This window comes from Phocoena phocoena, chromosome 3 (assembly GCF_963924675.1).
Source record: "Phocoena phocoena chromosome 3, mPhoPho1.1, whole genome shotgun sequence".
Lineage (NCBI taxonomy): Eukaryota > Metazoa > Chordata > Mammalia > Artiodactyla > Phocoenidae > Phocoena > Phocoena phocoena.
In genome coordinates, this window is record NC_089221.1 from 148,476,040 (window position 1) to 148,498,310 (window position 22,271).

At 47.2% G+C, this 22,271-nt stretch overlaps 1 protein-coding gene across 1 annotated transcript in view; it reads right to left on the bottom strand.

The window, feature by feature from the left end:
* The window catches only part of STK10 (serine/threonine kinase 10), a 118,563-nt gene that overhangs the window by 54,207 nt on the left and 42,085 nt on the right, over nt 1–22,271 (bottom strand). The window contains exons 3-4 of the mRNA XM_065873917.1: nt 13,154–13,202; nt 7,795–7,944 (exon numbers count right to left, since the gene is read on the bottom strand). Coding sequence (XP_065729989.1) covers nt 7,795–7,944; nt 13,154–13,202 — 199 coding nt within the window. The remainder of the gene's footprint in view (nt 1–7,794; nt 7,945–13,153; nt 13,203–22,271) is intronic.

Sequence of the window (22,271 nt, forward strand, 5' to 3'; positions counted from 1 at the left end):
ACACTGTCCCCACCAGGGTGCTGACAGACCGATGCACTGTGTGGAATGAACAGTATGAATTCCAGTTGTATCTTAAAAGAACGACCCACGCATACTGCGTGCACACAAAGACGTCCACAAGCATCGAAAAGAGTCTGAAAGGCTGCACATCAAACTAATTGCGACTACCTCCCCGGAAGTGGGATTTTGCTGGGGGCAGTGTGCTGAGGGGGCCTTACATTTTGTTACTGACTACACCTTTTATTCTTTAAAACGTTTATGACAGAGAGTACGCATCGCTTTTATGAAAAGCAGGTTTGAAAAGCTGAGATGCATGTGACAAAGTCTGGGGTGAGGGTTGTGGGGTTTTGTTTTTGTTTTTTTAAAGTAAAACTCAGTGGGGGCCAGGATGTGGTGAAAGAACTTCACACTCCACGGGGGGGGGGTGTGAACTGGCGCACCCAGCGTGAACGGCACACTGGCCACAGGTATCAACACCACCCGACACGCCGCACACACCCAACAATCCTAATTCCAAGACTCCCCCCTCAAAAGTGTGATTACAGACAGAGACGTGCGGACCCATGAACAAGCATGCCCATCACTGCGCTTGTTAGAGGATAATGCGAGAAACCTCACGAGATGTCTAAATATCCAACTTTGGGGGTTTCATAGGTCAGTTATCGTTTGCGCACACGATGGAATGAAAGGAAAACATTAAATAACCATGTTTCCGAGGAATATTTAAGGATATGGGGAATTATCGGATATTATTCAATTTTTTTAAAAAGCTGACGGAAAAATATATATATACTATGATCCAAATTTTTTTTTAAAATACATGTTAATCTAATAAAAACTAATATTTACTGAGAACTTATAAGGTGTACAGCACTCCACAAAGAGGCTTATGCGTATCATTTACCTTCCTCTGTATGTCATTTTGCATCTCATCGGCATATATATTCCTATGTATGTCATTTATATCTATGACCCTTTGGGGCAGGGAAAATTATTATCCCCATCTTACAGATGAGGACAAGGAAGTTTAGAGAGATTAAGTAACTTGCAGATGGTCACCCAGATCTAACGACAAATGTGCTAAGTCTGTGCTCTACCAGTCTCTGGTCTTTCTGAGCTCAGAAAAAAGACTGGAAGGAAGCAGTGCATCTTGGCAAGATGAGAAGAGACTTTAATTTCCTTCTTTGTGCGTCTTATTCCTAAATGTCTATATGACTATATCTACCTATATACTCATTCATGTATTTATTTTCTTATTACCAAGGTAATACTGCTTATCAAAAATTCAAACATTTACAAAATAAAAAGTCTCCATAATCCTGGCAGAGATAAACACTTATGAGTTTGCTGCATATAGCTCCAGATTTATTTATAAAAATAAAAATCATATATGTAAATAAAAATATATTAAAATTATACGTATATGGGCTTCCCTGGTGGCACAGTGGTTGAGAGTCCGCCTGCCAATGCAGGGGACACGGGTTCGTGCCCCGGTCTGGGAAGATTCCCACATGCCGCGGAGCGGCTGGGCCCGTGAGCCGTGGCCGCTGGGCCTGCGCGTCCGGAGCCTGTGCTCCGCAACGGGAGAGGCCGCAACAGTGAGAGGCCCGCGTAACGCAAAAAAAAAAAGAAAAATTATATGTATAGATCATTTTCAGGTATTTGCTACTTTTAACAATGAAATCAGATTAAACATACTATCCTGCAACTTGTTCTTTCCCCCTTCACAGTATGTATATACATCTTTACAAGAGATTACACATTTTCTACAACTTGATTTTCAATAGCTGAAGAACATTCCATTGTATGACAGTACCATACTTATTTAAGTAATCTTCTACTGGAATAAATTGGATCATTTCTGATTTCTTGCTATTACTAATATTGTTGCAATGAATACCATTGTACATATCTTTCTATGCATGCATAAATAGCACATATTACTTTATAATCAGAAAATTACATAACAGTGTAAAATGCATTACATATTATACACACACACACACACGCACGCACGCAGTGAACTTAGAATGTATGAAGATATATAAGAGAATCTTTCATCTGTCCCCTTAACTGCAGGCAACCAAAAGAATCCAAGATAAGAGGAGTCTTTCCCCAGACAATGCCAATTAAAGGCAAACCACTGCCCAATTGTCCTCCTCTCCTGGATCCTCCACCCCACACCAGCGGAGTCCACAGTCTAGCTTGGTCAGGGCTTACACTCGAATTCTAGGTGTCTGAGAAGCTCCCAGGTGGGCCTCAATCAGGGGTCGTTCCATGTGCCCCAGGAAGTATCTGGAAATGAATGGGGGCAGTCAGGTTACCACAACAAAAGACACTGCTGCTGCCATTTAGTGAGAAACAGCCAGGGACACTGCATCTCCTTACACGGCAAAAGTGTCCCAGCCAGCCAGCAGTGGCCCTGTGGGCAAACTAGCCACAGCCCTCCTGGTGCAGACAGAAAAGTGAACTCTCTCTAGAGGGTTTGGGACCTGCTGAAACTGGGGTGGTGACAGGAGAATCAAAGGCTCCCATCCCCAGCCCTGGAATCCCAGGGGTTTCCTTCCTTAGAGCAGCCGGAGGCACGCCTGGGCTCAAAAGAGGGAGGCTTCCACCAGTCACCCAAGTGACCTCTCTTAATTATCAGGACTTCTGCCTTCCCAGGAGCATCATGGGAACAGTACCAGGCAGGGAAGTGAGAAGAGTCTACTGTGATCTGAGACAAACTACTCCCTGTTTCTGAGCCTCAGTTTCCTCATCTATTAAATGGGGGTCATATTATGCAACCAACTGTGAGACTGAAAGAACTGCTCTATTTTTCTATTTTTATTTTCTTTTGTTTTTTAGGCAACCAGGTACACATGGCCACTAATGAGGGCTTTGCTTTCCCATTCATTCCCCTCCATCTTTGGCCTCCTACCTCACTGCCTTCATCAACTCTCTCTTCTCCCACATAACCCTGCATTTTTCTGGTATTTTCTGTTTCTCTCAACCTCAATTGCAAATTCAGTCCTTTGTTCTTGCTTTCCATCCACTTCTGCCTCACTCACTCCCTCTTCTGGGTCTCTATTACTCCAGCAGGCTGTGCCAGTCTATGGTGGACAGCAATCTGTTTTTCTGGCAAGTCCAAATCTTTCCTCCTTCTGGAAAACCATCTTGTCCACTCCCAACGCCACTGTTACAGGAGGGCGAGGGGGACTTCCATACTGCTACATGATCCCACCTCCATTCTCAGAGACTGACTACAAGCTGGGCCAATGAGAGAAGCCCTCCTTACTGGGCCTCCTTGATTGGTCCAGGGATCTGCACCCGAGCCACGCTGGGCCAATCAGAGCTCTTCACTGGGATTACTGACTCTGAGACTTGAAATGATGAGGTTCAGTTCATCCTGCAGGAGGCAATGCTGGGGAAAGTAAAATTAAACCCAGCCAGAAGCTGTGTGTGAGGGGTTGGACTGAGAGCCTAACCAACATACACAGAAAGACAGAAACCACAGACAGTCCTGGCAGCATTGTTTTCCAGGGTCCAACTAACTCCATGTCCAGCTGCATATCTTCCCCAGCATGGTTCCATACACCATATACACACATTCTCCTGTCTGCCTTAAGTCGCGTGACCAGTTTTTATCACCTGCCACCAAAAGAGTCTAAGGAGGGTAGTGGTTAAGCACATGGGCTCTGAAACCAGATGCACTGGTCTAAACCCCAGCTGTTCCTCTTACTAGCTGTGTGACTTTGGGTAGGTTAATTAACCTCTCTAGGTGCCAAATCCTTCCTCTGTAAAATGTTATCAGTAGTCTGTGAGGATTCAATGAGTTACATACCAAACACTGGCTCAGTGCCTGGTAGCCACAATGAAAGAACCAAGACCTCAGCCTGCTGGCAGCAGCACACAGGAATTCTGGGTTAGGGTCCAGGTGGGGGTGAGAGGCAGGTGACTGGTTCCTGCCAGGCCTCCTGAATATCAGGGGGCCTTTGGGAAGTAGAGATCCTGTAGTAACTTGAACTGATAAAGTAATGGCAATGCTGGACACTACGATTTACTGAGCACCTACTATGTGCCAGGCTCTGTGTTAGGCACTTTGATTTTTAGGCCAGTTCAGACCTCTTCTCGGAACTTGAAAGACCCCAAAAGTTGTGAAATTCACCTCCCGCCTTCAGAGAAGCACCTCTGGGGAGAGGAACACAGGTTCTTTGGAGAATGAAGAACATTCCTCCTCGTGACAGCTACTGTGAGACATTCCTCAGCCCAGGAAAGAAACTCAACCTTTGCCAGGCCTCTCTCTGATAGGCTGGGCACCTATAGATGCTTTGCATATATTGTCTCATTAAAGCATCATACCAATTCCATGAGGTAAGAACTACTACCCCACTCTGTTTGAGGAAAGTAAGGTTCAAAAGGGTTAGGTGACTCATCCAAGGCCAAAGGCAAGTCCAGGACAAGAGCACAGACCTCAGAGTCCTCACCCCACTTTATATCTGAACTGTCTCTGGTGGCAGACACTCTTCCTTTCCCTCTCTGCACAAATGGATTCCCACTGGCCATGAAGAACTGCTTCACAGCCACCCAGAGCTGGAATGTGTGCTCTGCTTGGCAACTATCAAATGAATCTCAGAGGAAGTTTGAAATCCTAGACAGAAGTAAACATTTAACACAAGGAAGAAGCAAAATGCCTAGTAGCAGAGAGGGACAGAACCCTGAGGCTCCCTGTGACCATACTTTGTATTTCAGCCCACTGGTCACAACCCTGTGAGGAGGTTCTGTTGTTACACCCACTGCACAGATGAAAAGACTGAGGCCTGAATGGTTAGATGTGTTTGTCCAGCTCGGAAGTGGCAGAGTCAGGATCTGACACAGGCTTGTCTGTGTCTCGGGCCAACGCTTTGCTCAGCTCACCCTGCAGCTTCCCATTTATTCCCACTCCATCGAGAAACACAAACTGTCTCTGATAAGGTGACATCTCTACTTGGGAGATCTGCTGAGCAATTCTCTTATGCAGCCCTGAGTTGCATAATGCCCCTCCAGGGGTCCCAGATGGTCCCAGGGACCTAGGAAGAGGCAGACAGACTGCTACCTCGTCTCTCAGGCCTCCTCCACTGCTTCACCAGACTGCAGATTCCAAGCCCCAGGGGGAAGGAGGATTTTCTAAAACAGAATATCAGGCCTCAGCGGGCGTCCACACCAGGTTCCCAGGGCCCAGCGGTAATTGTGTAAATACTCGCACATTCAACTCTCCCTGAACTTTTCTTCCTCCTTAATTGGTTTCCTAGTTTTCTCAACTGCATCTGCCAAGTCATTTGGAAAGCTGATGCCCCCATCTGCTTCTGCTGGGTTCCGAGTGGGGTTCTGGAGTCAGCTCGGCACGTCAGCGCCCTCCCGATTGAAGGGGTGTGTGGAGGAAGTCAGCAAGGGAAAGGAGACCCTCACCGGGCACATCTTAGCCCCAGGCTGCTGGGGCCCTCCCTCCATCCCTGTCTCCACCCAGGGCTTCCCGGGCTTCCCTGTGCTGACAGCCCCTCAGGTTGCTCCTGACCCAGGCTGTCTGTGTCCTGTCTCCTCCATTTGATATGTTCTTTTTTTTTTTTTTTTTTTTAGGTATTACCGTATGTATTTACTTTATTTTACTTTTTTTAGTATCTTGCATATTTTTTTCAATTAAAAAAATTTTTTATTGGAGTATAAATGCTTTACAATGTTGTGTTAGTTTCTGCTGTACAATTAACACATATCTGTGGAATCTAGGAAAATGGTACAGATGAACCCATTTGCAGGGCAGGAATACAGACACAGACGTAGACAACGGGCATGTGGACACGGCGGGGAAGAGGAGGGTGGGACGAACTGGGAGATTAGGACTGACGTATATACACTACCAAGCGTAAAACAGCTAGTGGGAACATGCCATAAAACATAGGAAGCTCAGCTCGGTGCTCTGTGACGACCTAGATGGGTGGGATGAGGGGGTGGTGGGAGGGAGGTCCAAGAGGGAGGGGATATAGATATACATTTGATATGTTCTTGAAGGCTGAGCGAAGGTTTGCCTTGAATTCCCCAGAGCACATAAGACTCTTCTGTTTCCAGATTCTCCCTGACCTGGCTCTTCCCTGGCCACCTCCCTCCACCTGTGACAGAGCCAGTCCACTGGCAGCTAGAGTCAGGGAGACCCAAGTCCAAACCCTGCTGCTTCTCCCCCCTCATGGACTGATCCTGGGCATCTCATTCCATTGTGGGCCTCACCGTCCTCACCTGTGATGGGTATAGTCACCTCCCCTCCCCCAAGTGTCCTCAGGAGTGCTGACTAAATGAGATGACGTCTGGAAAGTGCCTTGTCTGAGGGCTGGCATCTAGAGGGTGCTTCCTAAACCCGATACATATGCATTATTTTTATTATCACTTTTTTAAATTATTTTATTTTTATTATCACTTTTAACTCTTCTCATATTTACTCCTGCATTTACGCAGGAGTAAATATGAGAAGAGTTAAAAGTGATTGTCTTGGGGTCCGGGGACAGGGAAGGGAGATGGTAGGAGTAGACGACACATGTATGTGTTATTTTGGTTAAAAAAACTTATTAAAAATATAAAGAAATTCTGACACATGCTACAACATGGACGAACCTTGAGGACGTTATGCTAAGTGAAATAGGTACAAAAACACAAACGATTGCATTTATATGAGATTCCTAGAGTAGTCAAATGCATAGAGACATTCAAGAGAATGGTGGTTGGGGACTTCCCTGGTGGTCCAGTGGTAAAGAATCCGCCTTCCAATGCAGGGGACGCGGGTTAGAACCCCTGGGGAGGGGACTTAGATCCCACATGCCGAGGGGCAGCTAAGCCCGCGCTTACAACTGCTGAGCTCGTGCGCCTCAACTAGAGAGCCTTTATGCCACAAACTACAGAGCCCGTGTGCTCCGGAACCCGCGTGCCACAACTAGAGAGGAGCCCGCGGCGTGCTGCAACAAAGAGCCCGCGCACCGCAACTGAGAAAAATGAAATAAAAATAAATTTAAAAAAGAGAGAGAGAGAGAGAGAATGGTGGTTGCCAGGAGCTGGGGGCAGAGGGGATGGGGAGATGCTGTTGAATGGGTACAGAGTTTCAGTTTGGGAAGATGAAAAAGTTCCGGAGATGGATGGTGTGATGGTTGCACAGCAATTTGAATGTGCTTGATGTCACTAAACTGTACATTTACAAACAGTTAAGATGATAAATTTTGTTATGTGTATTTTACCACAGTTGAAAAGAAAAAAACAGAGAGGAGACATAAAAAAAAAATTAATAAGGTTTCACTATATGCCCCTGATGTTCTATTTTCTGTCTGGGAATGGATGAGAGCTGTCTTTCCGTCCATCACTATCTCTCAGATTCTACCTATCAGAAGCAAGAGCAAAAGGGGTTGGGCCAGTGCCTCCTTGCAGCGCTGCTGGCCTGTAGGCAGGATCACTCTTGGTAGCAAGGGGCTGTCCTGTGCACTGTAGGGTGCTGGGCATCCCTCTCTCTACCCACCAGATGTCAGTGGTCTCCCCCAACCTTTAGTTGTGACAACCAAAGATGTCTCCAGACACTGCCACTGTCCCCGGGGGGCAAAATCACCCTCGGTTGAGAACCCTGGATTAGATGCAGCCACGATGGGAACTGTGGCCCTGTGGCCCGGGGAAGACCGGGGAGGACCTCGACATCCCATGGGAGTGCAGACCCACACTCGCTCCCTCCCGCCCGCAGAGCCCAGGCCGACACCCCCGGCAGGTGGCGCAGGGCTCTGCCTTCCCGCCTCGCCCACAGACACCCCTTACCCAGCCTGATGTCTCCCTCAAGCGTCATCAGCACGTTGCCAGCTTTCAGATCCCGGTGGATGACCTTCTTCCCGTGCAGGAAGGTGAGGGCTTCCAGCATCTGGCGGCAAACCACCTGAATCTGGGGCTCAGTGAGGCCTCTGTCCAGCTCTGGAAACAGAGAGAACTTGTCAACCCAGCAAGTGCTCAATGCAAGCAACTCCATGTCAGGCCCCTGCCAGGTACAATAAATACATAAGCCGCCAATGTGGTTGAGCACTTACTGTATACCAGGTTCACTTCTAAGCACTTCACATGGTACCTGCTTCGTCCTCACAGTAACACTATGGAGCAGGCACAACTGTTCCGCCATTTCACAGGTTAGGAAACTGAGGCTCAGAGAGGTCAAGTCACTTGCTCAAGGTCATACAGTAGGGAGTCACAGATCTGAGATTAAAAACAGCCAGCCTGGGGCTTCCCTGGTGGCGCAGTGGTTGAGAGTCCGCCTGCCAATGCAGGGGACACAGGTTCGTGTCCCGGTCCGCGAAGATCCCACATGCCGCTGAGAGGCTGGGCCCATGAGCCATGGCCACTAAGCCTGTGCGTCCGGAGCCTGTGCTCCGCAGCGGGAGAGGCCACAACAGTGAGAGGCCCGCGCACCACAAAAAAAGAAAATAACCAGCCAGCCTGTCTTCAGAGCTCAGGTTTGCAATCACAACCTTTCTGAGGGGCAGAGACCCATTCTGTGAGCAGGCACTGAGTGTCAGGCTCCGTGCTGGGTGTGGGGACACAGAGAAGGGTATGGAAATGACAAGCAACTTTTGGAACACAGGGGGGTTGGGGGGCATGGGAGGGCAGGACAGGCAGCAAGCCCTTCTGCCTGGGGAATCGGGAAGCTCCCCAGAGGAAAGGGCATTCGAGCTGTGTCTTGAAGGAAGAACAGGTGTTTGAGAGGAGAAAAGTGGGGCAGAGCATTCCAGGTCAAAGAACCAGCCGAAGCGAAGGCCTGGAGGTGACATGAGCTGGTGTTGAAAAATGTTAACTGGCCGGTGGTGGTGGTGCCAGAGATGGGGAAGGTGAGGGGCCGTCACCAAAAGCCTCTTGTGTGCTGGTTGGGGCCGTGCGTGCGCACACACACACAGACAGACACACACACACACACACACACACACACACTATTCACAACCCAGCGTCCACTGAGAGACGGCAGGGACTTCTTTTCTGAGCAGGTGAGGAATGCAAAGAAGAGTTCCACAGCATGTGCAAAGGACCCCGCTTGGCTGGCGGGGAAAGTTAAGTGGAGGTTGGAGGTTGGCAGGAGCTATGGAGGCTGCATTTTCTTTGAAATGCAATGGGCAGTCTGGGAGAGACTCTGAGCGGGACAGAGATACAACCTGAGTTTTGCGTTTAAAAAATTCCTCCTGGTGCAGCGAGTGAAGAGCTTGCAGGGAACAAGAGTGGGCAGGGGGCTTGGCTGGGGGCCACACCATCGTCAGGAGGGCTAGAAGGTGGCCAATGCTCTGAAGAGGAAGGATTCCTGGCCTGGGTTGGGGAGGGCGGAATGACAGCGTGTGGGACCAGGTGGGTGCAGTGGGGAGGAAGGGTGCGAGAAGAGTCAAGGATGACATGCCCCACTCTCTGCCCCACTGGTCACCGTGATTATTGAGTTTTTGCTGCCGCCCAAGCTCCCTGTGCTGAGATGAGCCTCACAGCCCTGCCTGCTGGGCCTTCAGGCTGCAGGCTCCCAGGCTGGTGGGCCAGAGCACTGCATTGAGGCCTCCCTCTGGCTGGAGAAGCACTCTCCCTTCTGACTTCCCAGGGCCAGGGCCAGGGCCAGGGTGGAGATGCCAACTGCACTGTCCTGGGAAGTCCGGCCCCAAAGCAGGGCTCCTGGACCAGAGGTCCCTCTCTCTGGGTCCACAACTGCTCCCCTTCCCAACTGCTCATCCTTAACCCCTGCGCTTCCCCCAGGAGGGGTCTAGGCTCAGAGCCTGAGGGGACCTCAGGGCCACACAGACTGTGCCTGAACCCAGCGCTGCCTCTTACTGGCTGTGTTGTGTGGTTTCTGGCAAGTTGCTGTATCCCACTGCATCTTCATTTCCTGGTCTGTAAAATGGGAGTATGATGATGGATGTAGGCAGGGCTCCAGCGATAAAGCATGTTAACCTCTCAGCATGGAGTACAGTCAATAAAAGGTGATCGCTGTTACGCTGGTCCTGAGATTATGTCAGATTATCTGCAGCAAATTTTTTTTGTGTGTGTGGTACACGGGCCTCTCACTGTTGTGGCCTCTCCCGCTGCGGAGCACAGGCTCCAACACGCAGGCTCAGCGGCCATGGCTCACAGGCCCAGCCGCTCTGCGGCATGTGGGATCTTCCCGGACCGGGGCACGAACCCACGTCCCCCGCATCGGCAGGCGGACTCTCAACCACTGCGCCACCAGGGAAGCCCTGCAGCAAATTTTTTAAATGTCAAAAATGAGTCTGGCTCATGTCTGATTTACTTACATAAATGAAACAGGAAAAATCAAAGTGATGATGTGATGATCAAGATCTCAACGCCACCATCTTTGGAGCCTTTACAATGCACTAGGCACAGGGATAAGGATTTGGGTACATTATTTCATTATATCTGTACAATAATCCAGTGAGGTAGATAGATAAGACACATTTTTAAAGTCTAGTTTATTGAGATATAATTTACATACAGTAATAGTCACCTTTTTTTGGGTATAGACTTCTATGAACTTTGGCAAATGTATGTAGTCACAAAAACAGCACCACAATTTATTAATAGAATACATATTCCCATCTCTCCCCCAAATTCCCCTGTGCCCCTTTCACCCCCATTCCAGCCCCAAAGCAATCACTAATTTGATTCCTGTCCCTATAGTTTCATCTTTTTCTAGAAAGGCATATAATTGGAATCACACAGTATGATAAATTTTTAAGATGAATTCTTGATTACACAGCAATACATGAATACTTTCTTCTTAAGAAAAGAAGCTGCAACATTGCAGACGAGTCTAAGTCCCCTTCGAAACCACATCCAGACCCGCCCCTCACCCTACTGTTCTCAGGAGGGCTGAGAGCCAAAATGTTTAGCAGCTAGCAAGGCGCGGCCAACAGGATCAGAACAAACTAAGATGGCCACGTGGTGATGTGCCACGTGCATGTTCTTCCCGTGCCGTAAAGGAGCCAGCCCAGGACCCCACAGCTACCAAGCCAAGGAACCTGGGATGGACCTCAGGAAGCCTGGATCCCAAGCCCAGGCTCATCACTTTGCACAACTCTGCAAGGCGATGGGAGGCAACCTAGGGCAGAAAGGCCCTCTGAGCAGGGCGGGCATCTGCGGGAGAGTCCACCTCTGACCACAGAGCTGCAGCCAGAGCCTGGCTCTCCTTGTCCCAGCTTCTCTCCTCCCACCTTGATTTCTAACATGATGATGGCACTTTAACTGCTGCCACCAAAAAGGAGCGAACCACTTGGGGCCGGAGCCGTCGGTTCCACCGGGAGACGTGAGACACAGAGCCCAGGGTGAGTTTGCCTGCTGGCTGAGCAATAGCCAGAGGTGATGCCCCAGCTGTGAATGAGCTCAAGGACCTGGGACTCATCAATGCCTCTTCCCTCTCTGATATCCTCCCCCAGGTCTCATTCAGCTAAGTGGCAAATCGGGAGAGGCAGGCTGCTAGTTGGTTCCCATTCTCCCCTCTTTTTTAAATATCCAAACATACGGCCAACCGGCCAGAAGACCACATTTCTCAGCCTCCCTTACAGCTATGTGTTACTATCTTCTAGCCAGTGAGATGAAAATGGAGGTGTCATGTGGGGCTTCTGTGGTGTCTTAAAAGAGTGGCAGTGGGATGTGTTTTTGTGGACCTGTCCTACCCTTCCTTCTTCTATCCTGCTATTTGGAATTCTGATGTGATGGCTGGAGCTCCCACAGCCATCTTGTCACCAAGAACAGAAAATCAGCATGAGAATGGGGCCAACAGAGAGGAAAGTAGGGCCAAGAGTTGGAGAAGGAAACCAAGTTCTTACAACAATGTTTTTAAAACCCTTAGCTCAAGCTGTGCCTGAAGCCTGATACCCTTAAACTTTTCAGTTATTAGTGCAAATAAATTTCCCCTCCCACATCCCCTAACTTTTTTTTTTTCCTAAACCAGCCCTTATAACCTAGAGCATCTCAACTCATACAAGACCATCATTTTTACATTGTCAGATTCTACCCAGAACAATGAAAATCTTCAAAGCCAATCTCTGCTGGGAGAAGGCACACCCAAGGGCCATATCACAAGTGCCCGTATCCTGTTCCCTACTGTCATTTACCCACCTGGGAACTCTGGGAGTGGCAAGAGGCTCTGCAAGGAAAGCCAGCATTCTATAGCTCAGGATGGGAAAGGGCTGCCATAAATTTGAGACATTCCTGAGATAAACTGAGGGAGAAAACACCCTCTTCACAATAAAAACGTGGCTGAATGGTGCTATGTTATACTGAGGGCCTCTCCTCTCCTGAGCTGCCCCAGAATCCCGGACATGTTATTCAACCTTCTGGGCCCAAGACTCTCAACCTCTCCTCACTCACCGCTCACCAGGCTGGCAAAAGCAAAGGATAATGCAGGGTGGGCAGCGATTAGGAACCGCATCCCCCAGACCTGGGTTCCCATCTCAGCTCTGCTGTGTGACTCTGGGCGAGCTCCTTAACCTCTCTAAGCATCAGTCTGGTCAATAAAACAGAGATGTTCTTTCTGATTTTATACATGAGGATAATATACATGAAAGCAGCTACTACAATCTCTGGCATATAGTGGCCATTCAAAAAATAGAGGTGATTACTAATATATATGTTTAGTTACTGCTCAAGCTTGCCTGGAAAAACAATTTCCCCACTGAGCTCTTATAGGATGGGTGGGGATCCCCACCTTACAAAGAACCTCCCTCAGGTGTCTCATTTTCACCTCCTAAGAGTACTGTGGGGTCCAGCAAGGGGGCACCACATCTGTCTTATGCCGAGGGCTTGAGGGAGAGAATGACCCGCTCAAGGTCATGTGGCTTTTTGAACGGGAAGTGTTGGTCTTCCAAGTGTCCTGCATCCTCTCCAGTAACCCAGCCCCTGCTCCCAAAATGGGACAGAGTGGGGAGGTACTCAAACAGGCCACGGGCATTACTGGGGCAGAGGAGTGATGGACACCAGTCCCAAGCAGCGCCAACACCAGCACCACTGCACTGCATGAAGGAAGACTCACCCAGGGGGCTTCCCTGGTGGGCCAGTGGTTAGGACTTCACGCTTCCACTGCAGGGGGCAGAGGTTTGATCCCTGGTCGGGGAGCTAAGATCCCGCATGCCGCGCCAAGAAAAAAAACAAAAAGCAAAAAACTCACCCAGCATGATGGCGTCCACAGCTCCCCCAGGACAGAACTCGATCATGATCTGCAGAAAATACAAGGCAGAGTAACAGTGAGCAGACGCCTGGGAGAGCCACCAGATCCAAGCCTTCCAGAGGCTCCCAGCCCAGCGCGGCGGATGGAAAAGGGCAATTAGAGTAAAAAGTGCCGTGGGTATTGACACAGGCCCTCCCTCTCTGGTCCACTCCCATCTTCACACTTCCTGCCCCACTCTAGGCTCCTATCCTTCCTGCCCCACTCTAGGCTCATATAGGAGAAGGCTCCTGTCTTCTCCTATATGAGAAGATGGTTTCTCTGTTTTTTAAAGTGCTGATAGAGGTGGGTGGGGAAGGCAGAAAGTGACACAAAATTTAAGGCACTCCCAGCACCTCCTCCAGCTCCGGGCTCCCGGCCCCTGCTTGTTGTAAAGTCCCTCCAACCGAGCTCAGCAGAGGCAGACACAGTGCCTGCAGCGTGGTCAAGAAGGCTCGTCGCTCTAAATAGAAAAGGAAAAACCTCAGCCATGACCCAGCTGGGCCAGAGCCAGCTCTCCAGCCAGAGTCCGGAGAAATAGCCTTAAGGTTTCGATGAGGCCTCTAAGCTTGTCGTCGCCCTTCCAGAGGCTTCCTGGCAATGTAAACATGAGGATGTGGTGATGCATGGCTGGACCCAAGTCCCAAGCCCACGGCTCACTAGTTGTGACCTTGGGCAAGTCACTTCCATCGTGTGAGCCCGTTTTCTCAGCTGTAAGATGGGGCTGCTGATGCTATTACTCTTAGCTGGGCCCCAGCTCTAAGTATATTTGGGGGGAAGGACACCCCTGGGGGCAAGAAACCAAAGGAGGTCAAGCAGGGGGCTTTAAGCTGGGCCAGGGACACCAGAGATACTGGGACCAGGTGTAGCAAGACTGCACCGCCCTCCCAACCCAGGACAGCAGACAGGCCTGCCACACGCTGTGCTACTCACCATGGGAGGGAACGACGCAAGGGGGCACCCACCCACTCACACACCACCACCTGCCGGGGAGGAAAGACCTGGCCTCTGACGTTCCTACAGTCACTCTGGTCCTGCCTGGCCATCGGAGCATCAGGCCTGACCCCAGCTCCCCCAGACTACCTCTCTACCATTTTGGTGACTGTCGTCCTAAATAAAAGTCATCAGAGATGGATTAATGTCCTGCAACCCAGAACACGAGGAAGTGGTACTACTTTCTCCCACTCACTCACTCATTCATTTGTTCATTTAACCAACCACCAATGAACCAGGCTTGTTCCCAGGGGTCAGGGTGACCTGGACACAGGCAGTGACCTCTCGAAGCTCAGTGTATCATTCTGCCTTTTAATAATCCTCAGCTCCACAAAAGAGAACCCCCAATCCTGTTAATTGCTAGAAAAAAACGCAGCTACGAGAGGCAGTGGCAGAAAAGAAGCCAAATTTAGTCACCAAGCAAGGCCACTTATGAGTTAAGTGGCCTGTGAGATGGTGGGATACACGCCCGAACCCCACAGGAGTGACACAGTCATCCAGGTCTTGCCGGGCAACGGGTGAGGCTCAGTCAGTATGAGCTGTTCCTATGATTCCTTCCTTGAGCTCAGAGGTTCAGGCTTTTTTGGTTTTCGTGTTGTCTTTTGAGACCCCGTGAAAGCCACCCTCTCTCCTCTCACACAGAAAAATGCAAATACAAACAAATGTTTGTGTGCAGTTCCGCTGACTTCTTGCACGCCCTTAAGTCCCACCACCAAACCCAGGTTGGGAACCCCTGCTCTTCACCCGCTACTATCTTTGCGGCCTTGGCAATGACCTACCTCTCTGCAAGATGGGATAATACTATGGATGCCCCCAGAACTACTGTAATGATTGGATGAGGTGGTACTTATAAAGCAACAAGCCTGAGCCTCACACACAGCAGACACAGGACAGGCTCAGCCATTCCCTTCTCTAATGGGAGGCAGCTGAAGAGGAAAAGGTGGTAGTGCCTCTTAATTAGCTACGTGACCCTGGGTAAGCCACTTAGTGTCCCTGAGCCTCAATTTCTTCGTCTGTAAAATGGTACTAAGCTTCTCTCCCTCCAACATCATCAAGACAGTCAACGACATGCCCAACACAAAAGCCACACCAACTAATAGGCACTTGTCGAATCTAGCAAAGGAAATCACTAGAAAGTGTCACACTTAGACCATGTTATTTAGGCCTCCTACAAAAATATGCCTTCCCAGAACTACAGTTCATCAACACACCCGTTGCCGTATCAAAAGTCAGTATGAGAAGTGGTCAAACCCAGGCAGTTCCTGCATCTTTCAGTTAAGCTGTCCCTTACACAACATCCTTACTCAAGGTCCCCCATGACCCCTCCTCTCCCAGGTCAGCACTAGGAAAGCTTGAGCACTGTGCCATTCTGGTTTGCTTCCTCTTCTGCAATTCGAGAGCTCCATGACCCCTTGCCTTTTCCGTATTTTTTTACTTATTATTATTTTGCCTTGGCTGCTGGGAAGCTCTGAGCTTAGCTTTGGTTTTATTCCCATGAATAAATGTACCGACTTTTCATTCTATGCCAGGATTAAACCTATAATGCTTCACAGTTTGCATATGGACCCCGAGGAAGTATCTTTAGGAGATTACTGCCCTGTAACACAGGCATCCCCAACCCCTGGGATCTAATGCCTGATGATGTGAGGTAGAGCTGATATAATAATAGAAATAAACGCACAAAAAATGTAATGTGCTTGAATTATCCCAAAACCTTCCCACCCCCCGACCCCGATCCATGGAAAAATCGTTTTCCACGAAACTGGCCCCTGGTGCCAAAAAGGTTGGGGACCACTGCTGTAACCCACACTTCAAACTGTGAAGCTTTTTTTTTTTTTCTTTTTTTTTCAGGTATGCGGGCCTCTCACCACTATGGCCTCTCCTGTTGCGGAGCACAGGCTCCGGACGCACAGGCCCAGCGGCCATGGCTCACGGGCCCAGCCACTCCGCAGCAAGTGGGATCCTCCCGGACCGGGGCACGAACCCGCGTCCCCTGCATCGGCAGGCGGACTCTCAACCACTGCGCCACCAGGGAAGCCCGAAGCTTTTTTTTGAAACAGCAGTCCTTGTTCAGAGTTAATCAGAGTGATGTTCCATTAATTAACTTTTTGTAATTCTGCCCAACTATAGTCTCACATGTGGCAAAATAAAGTTTGATTTTTCTTCTTTTTTTTTTTAAAGTTGCTTTTTTTGTGTGTGTCCTTTTGGTTTAAAAAGCTTCATGTCTTGGTGCCTTTTATGTGACGCCAAAAAAAAAAAAATGTCCCTTTCATGACATGGTTCTCTCACTAGGTTCCATTACATGTATCTTAACACTTTACCTTTCAGCTTGCCAGTGGTAGGGTCACAGGGGGCTTATATTATAAACTTCTCAGGGCTTTTACAGAAATGCATGAGGTTTAATTAATAAAATAATAATCTCAATAAAGGCAATAAAAACAATAAATAAAATAATCATCTTGATGCCTTAGGAAATTACTAAATATGCCTGCTTAGAAAAGAGAATAGAAACATACATCAACACCCACAGAAGGATTACCGGTGTTCTGTACTTTCATGTATTTTCCGTATTTTATTCAACTAATATGTAAAATAAAATTTTATATTAGAGGTACTCTTTTTTTTAATGGAAAGTACTGGCCTAAAATCACCCATGGCTACAGATGCATCTATTCATCTGAAGGGGGATGGGGCTGTGCCCATCCACGATGAAGGCCCCAGCAGGACCATGCCCAGAGCATCCTGTGATGAAAGGAGGCTCAGGATCCAGGGTTCCTGGGTACAAAGCTGACGGCCTCTAAGCCCTCACCAAGCCCAAAATCCAACAGCTCCCAGTACCAAGGACCGACTCCTAGAACCCATCAGAGGCTCATCCATCACTCTTCCTCGAGAGGGCAGCAAGCAGCTTGTGACCGAGGTTTTTCCCAGGATCTGGTGAAGGGAGGTTTGTGATCAGCTTAACTCATCAACAACTGAGAGTCTACCAAAGGGCTCACATTGCTAGGCAAAGTGGGGGCCATGAAAGAAGTATTTGATCAACAAACACTACCTGAGCTCCCAGTCTATGACAAGCCTGGGGACCCAGGACGATTCAGACAGGTCCCTGCCCTAAGATCACAGGCAGAGGCAGACGCAGACGCTGACAGAGGTGAGTGGTGCAGGCACATCGTGGCTATAATTACCCAGAACCTGTGGCCACAGCGGTTAACCCAGCACCTGTGGCCACAGCGGTTAACCCAGCCTGGAGCTGGAGAGCTTGATAAAACACAGATAATCGGGCCCCACCCCAGAGTTTCTGATTCAGTAGGTCTGGGGGAGGGTCCAAGAATCTGTATTTTGAACAAATGCCCCAGGGATGCTGCTGCTTCTCCCCCCGACTATACTTTAAGAACCACTGCTCTATAGGAATTCGCAAAAGAGCGAGAGGTCTGGACCCTAGAGTCACATCTCTCCTCCGCCTACCAAAAACATAATGTAAGATGGTGGTACAGAAATCTTGGGGACAAACCGGTGGAATTAACATTTCTTTTATGTTCCTTAATTAACCTGAACTTCATAATCAGTGTTTCCTTTACTTCTTGCCTCTAACCAAGGAGCTAGGGGCTTGGGGAGGCTGTAAGATCATCCTGGTGAGCCTTTACCAAATGATGGTTTGAGAAGCCCTGGGTATTGGCAAAGAGGCTTTAGGGATTTGCCTTATTAGAGATGGTCAGATTGAAACAGAAGAGTATTTCAATGAATATTTTTTTAAAATAAGTATAAATATAATTATTTAAATACCCTCCCATCTTTTTTTTTTTTCTTTTCTTTTTTTTTTTTGCGGTACGTGGGCCTCTCACTGTTGTGGCCTCTCCCGTTGCGGAGCACAGGCTCCGGACGCGCAGGCTCAGCGGCCACGGCTCACGGGCCCAGCCGCTCCGCGGCATGGGGGATCTTCCCGGACCGGGGCACGAACCCGTGTCCCCTGCATCGGCAGGCGGACTCTCAACCACTGAGCCACCAGGGAAGCCCCCCCTCCCATCTTTAAAAAAAAAAGATTTGTGGGCCTTCGAGTGTGTGTGTATCAAGGGGCATGATGAAGATCAGGTGGGTAGAAGTGACACCAAAAGCACAAGCAATAAAAGAAACAACAGATACACTGGACTTCATCAACATTAAAAGCTTTTGTGCATCAATGGACACTATCAAAAGAGTGAAAAGACAACCCACAGAACGGGAAAAATGTCTGCACGTCATATATTTGGCAACAGGCTAGGATCCAGAATATATAAAGAATTCTTAAAATAAAACAATAAAAGGACAAATAACCCTATCTAAAAATAGGTAAAGGATTTGAAGAGATGTTTCTCCAAAAAAGATATAGAAATGGCCAATAAGCATATGAAAAGATGCTATCACTGGCCATTAGGGAAAGGTTAATCAAAGCCACAATGAGATACCACTTCATGCCTGCTAGGATGCCTAGAATCAAAAAGATGGACAGTGATAAGTGTTGACAAGAATATGGACAAATAGGAACCCTCATACACCGACAGTAGGAAAGTAAAATGATGCAGGTACTTTGGAAAACAGTCTAAATGTTAACAGTTTAAAATGTTAAACATGGCATCACAATATGATCCATACAATTCCCCTCCTAGATATATATCCAAGACAATTAACAACATACCCATTCCACAAAAGATTCCAAATAGCCAAAACAATCTTGAAAAAGAACAAAGCTGGAGGCATTATACTTCCTGATTTCAAACTATATTACGAAAGCTATAGTAATCAAAACAGTTTGGTATCAGCATAAAAACAGACATACAAATCAGTGGAACAGAATAGACAGCCCAGAAATAAACCCATGAATATTATGGCCAATTAATCTACAACAAAGGAGGCAAGAATATACAATGGGGAAAGGATGGTCTCTTCAATAAATGGTGTTGGGAGAACTAGATAGCTACATGCAAAAGAATGAAACTAAATAAACCCACTATCTTACACCATACACAAAAATCAACTCAAAATAGATTAAAGACTTGAATGTCAGACCAGAAACCAGAAACCTCATAGGAGAAAACACAGGTGGACATCGGTCTTGACACTGGTCTTAGCAATATATTTTTTTGATCTGACTCCAAAGGTAATGGCAACAAAAGCAAAAATAAACAAATGGGACTACATCAAACTAAAAACCATCTGCACAGCAAAGGAAACCATCAACAAAATAAAAAGGCAATCTACTGAATGGGAGAAGATATTTGCAAACCATATATCCAATAAGGGGTTAATATTCAAAATATATAAAGAATTCATGCAACTCAATGACAAAAACCCAAACAACCTGATTAAAAAACGGGCAGAGGATCTGAATAAACATTTTCCCAAAGAAGACACAGGGATGGCCAAGAAGCACATGAAAAGATGTGCAACATCACTAATCATCAGGGAAATGCAAATCAAAACCACAACGAGATATCACTTCCCACCTGTCAGAATGGCTATTATCAAAAGGACAAGAAATAACAAAGTTGGTGAGGATGTGAAGAAAAGGGAACCCTCATTCATGCACTGTTGGTGGGAATGTAAACTGGTGCAGCCACTGTGGAAAAACAGCATGGAGGTTCCTCAAAAAATTAAAAATAGAACTACCATATGATCCAGCAATGCCACTTCTGGGTATTTATTCAAAGGAAATGAAACGCTAATTCGTAAAGATATATGCAGCCCTACATTCACTGTAGCATTATTTACAATTGCCAAGATATGGAAACAACCCAAGTGTCCATCAATGGATGAATGGATAAAAAAAGATGTGGCATATGGAATATCAAGGGACCCCAAATAACCAAAGCAATCTTAAAAAGAACAGTTGTTAAGAAACTGTTCAAAGAAGGTTGGAAGTCTCACATTTCTTGATTTCAAAACTTACTACAAAGCTACAATAATCACAACAGTGAGGTACTAGCATAAAAACATACAGACAATGGAAGGAGATCCCAGAAATAAACCCTTGCATATGTAGTCAAATGATTTTCAACAAAGGTGTCAAGACCATTCAATGGGAAAAGGACAGTCTTTTCAACACATTTTGTTGAGAAAACTCAACTACCCATATGCAAGAGAATGAAGATGGTCCCTTACCCTACACCATATACAAAAATTTACTAAAAATGGACCAAAGACATAAATGTAAGAGGTAAAACTACAAAACTCTTAGAAGAAAAAAATAGGGAAAAGCTTCATGACATTGAATTTAGCCATGATTTCCTGGTTATGACACCAAAAGCACAGGCAACAACAAAAAATAAATAAACTGGACTTCATCAAATTTGATAACTTTTGGACATCAAAGGACACTATCAACAGAGTGAAAAAGCAACCCACAGAATGGGAGAAACTACTTGCAAATCATATATCTGATAAGGGACTAATATCAAGAATATATAAAGAACTCTTACAACTCAATAACAAACAAAAAAATTGGGCAAAATACTTGAACAGACATTTACAGATATACAAATAGGCAATAAGTGCATGAAGAGATGCTCAGCATTACTAATTAGGGAAAAGCAAGTCAAAACCACAGTTAGATATCACTTTACACCCATTAGGCTGGCTACTTTAAAAAAAAAAAAGAAAATAACAAGTGTTGGCAAGGATGTACAGAAATGGGAACCCTGTGTATGTAAAATGGTGTGGCCACTGTGGAAGCAAGTATGGCAGCTCCCCAAAAATTAAAACTAGAATTAAAAAAATTAAAAATGGAATTGACTTATGAACTGGCATTCCATTTCTGGGTATATACCCAAAAGAACTAAAAGCAGAGTATCAAACAGACGTTTGTATACCAATGTTCAGAGCAGCATTACTCATAATAGCTAAAAGATGGAAACAACCCAAGTATATACATCAAGAGATGAATGGAAAAATAAAATATGGCATATCCATACAATGGAATATTATTCAGTCATAAAAAGGAATGAAGCACTGATACATATGAATGAACCTTGAAAACATTATGCTAAGCGAAAAAAGTCAGACACAAAAGGCCACATATTATGTGATTCCATTTGTATGAAATGCCCAGAATAAGCAAATCCATAGAGACAGAAAGGAGATGAGTGGTTGCCAGTACCTGGGGGAGGGCTCCCAGGGCAAGAGACCGTGGGCTCTGAAGATATGACCCAAGTGCTTTTCAGCTCAGAAAACTGCTGACACTATGTGTCAAGCCCTGTCCCAGGCCCTTTATTCACAGTCTCTCATTTAATCCTCACACAGTTCTATAAGATGAAGACAATAATCATCTCCATTTTCGAGATCAAGGGTCACCAAAGTTTTTCTGTAAGGAATCAGATAGTAAATATTTTTGCCTTTGTACTCATGAGCTCTTTGTTTCCCTGGAGACCTCAGCCCATAAACATGTTCAGAGGGTGCCCGACAGGGGACAGCCTGCAGTCCTGCTGGCTTTCCACTCTGGCTGGAGGCCAAAGGAAACTGGAAACCTGTGTTTACCTCGATCCCCTATCAGTTTAGATTAAGCAGCTGTCATGGTGTAGCATAAGGGTCACGGTCTTGCTACATGATCCTGGCAGCCCACATCACCCCTCCTATCATTCATCCATTCATTCATTCGTGCATATATTAGGCACCTACCCTGTTCCTGCACTATTTTAGCCATGGGAATTTAGCACTGCACCTGCACAGCTCAGATCAAGAAGTACTCTCTTCCCTCTCAGGCCAGTGTCCTCTCAGAGTTGCGCTGGGATTACTTACAATAAAAATCTTCTTTGGGGCTTCCCTGGTGGCGCAGTGGTTGAGAGTCCGCCTGCTGATGCGGGTTCGTGCCCCGGTCTGGGAGCATCCCACATGCCACAGAGCGGCTGGGCCCGTGAGCCGTGGCCGCTGAGCCTGCGCGTCCGGAGCCTGTGCTCCGCGACGGGAGAGGCCGTAACAGTGAGAGGCCCGCGTACCGCAAAAAAAAAAAAAAACTTCTTTGAAGCTGTTGCAAATGAAGATTCAGCTCAGTACTCCTTAGGACTGAGAGAGCCAGAATTTAAAATCTCTCCTCTACCCGATCGACCCTTCAGGACTAAACCCT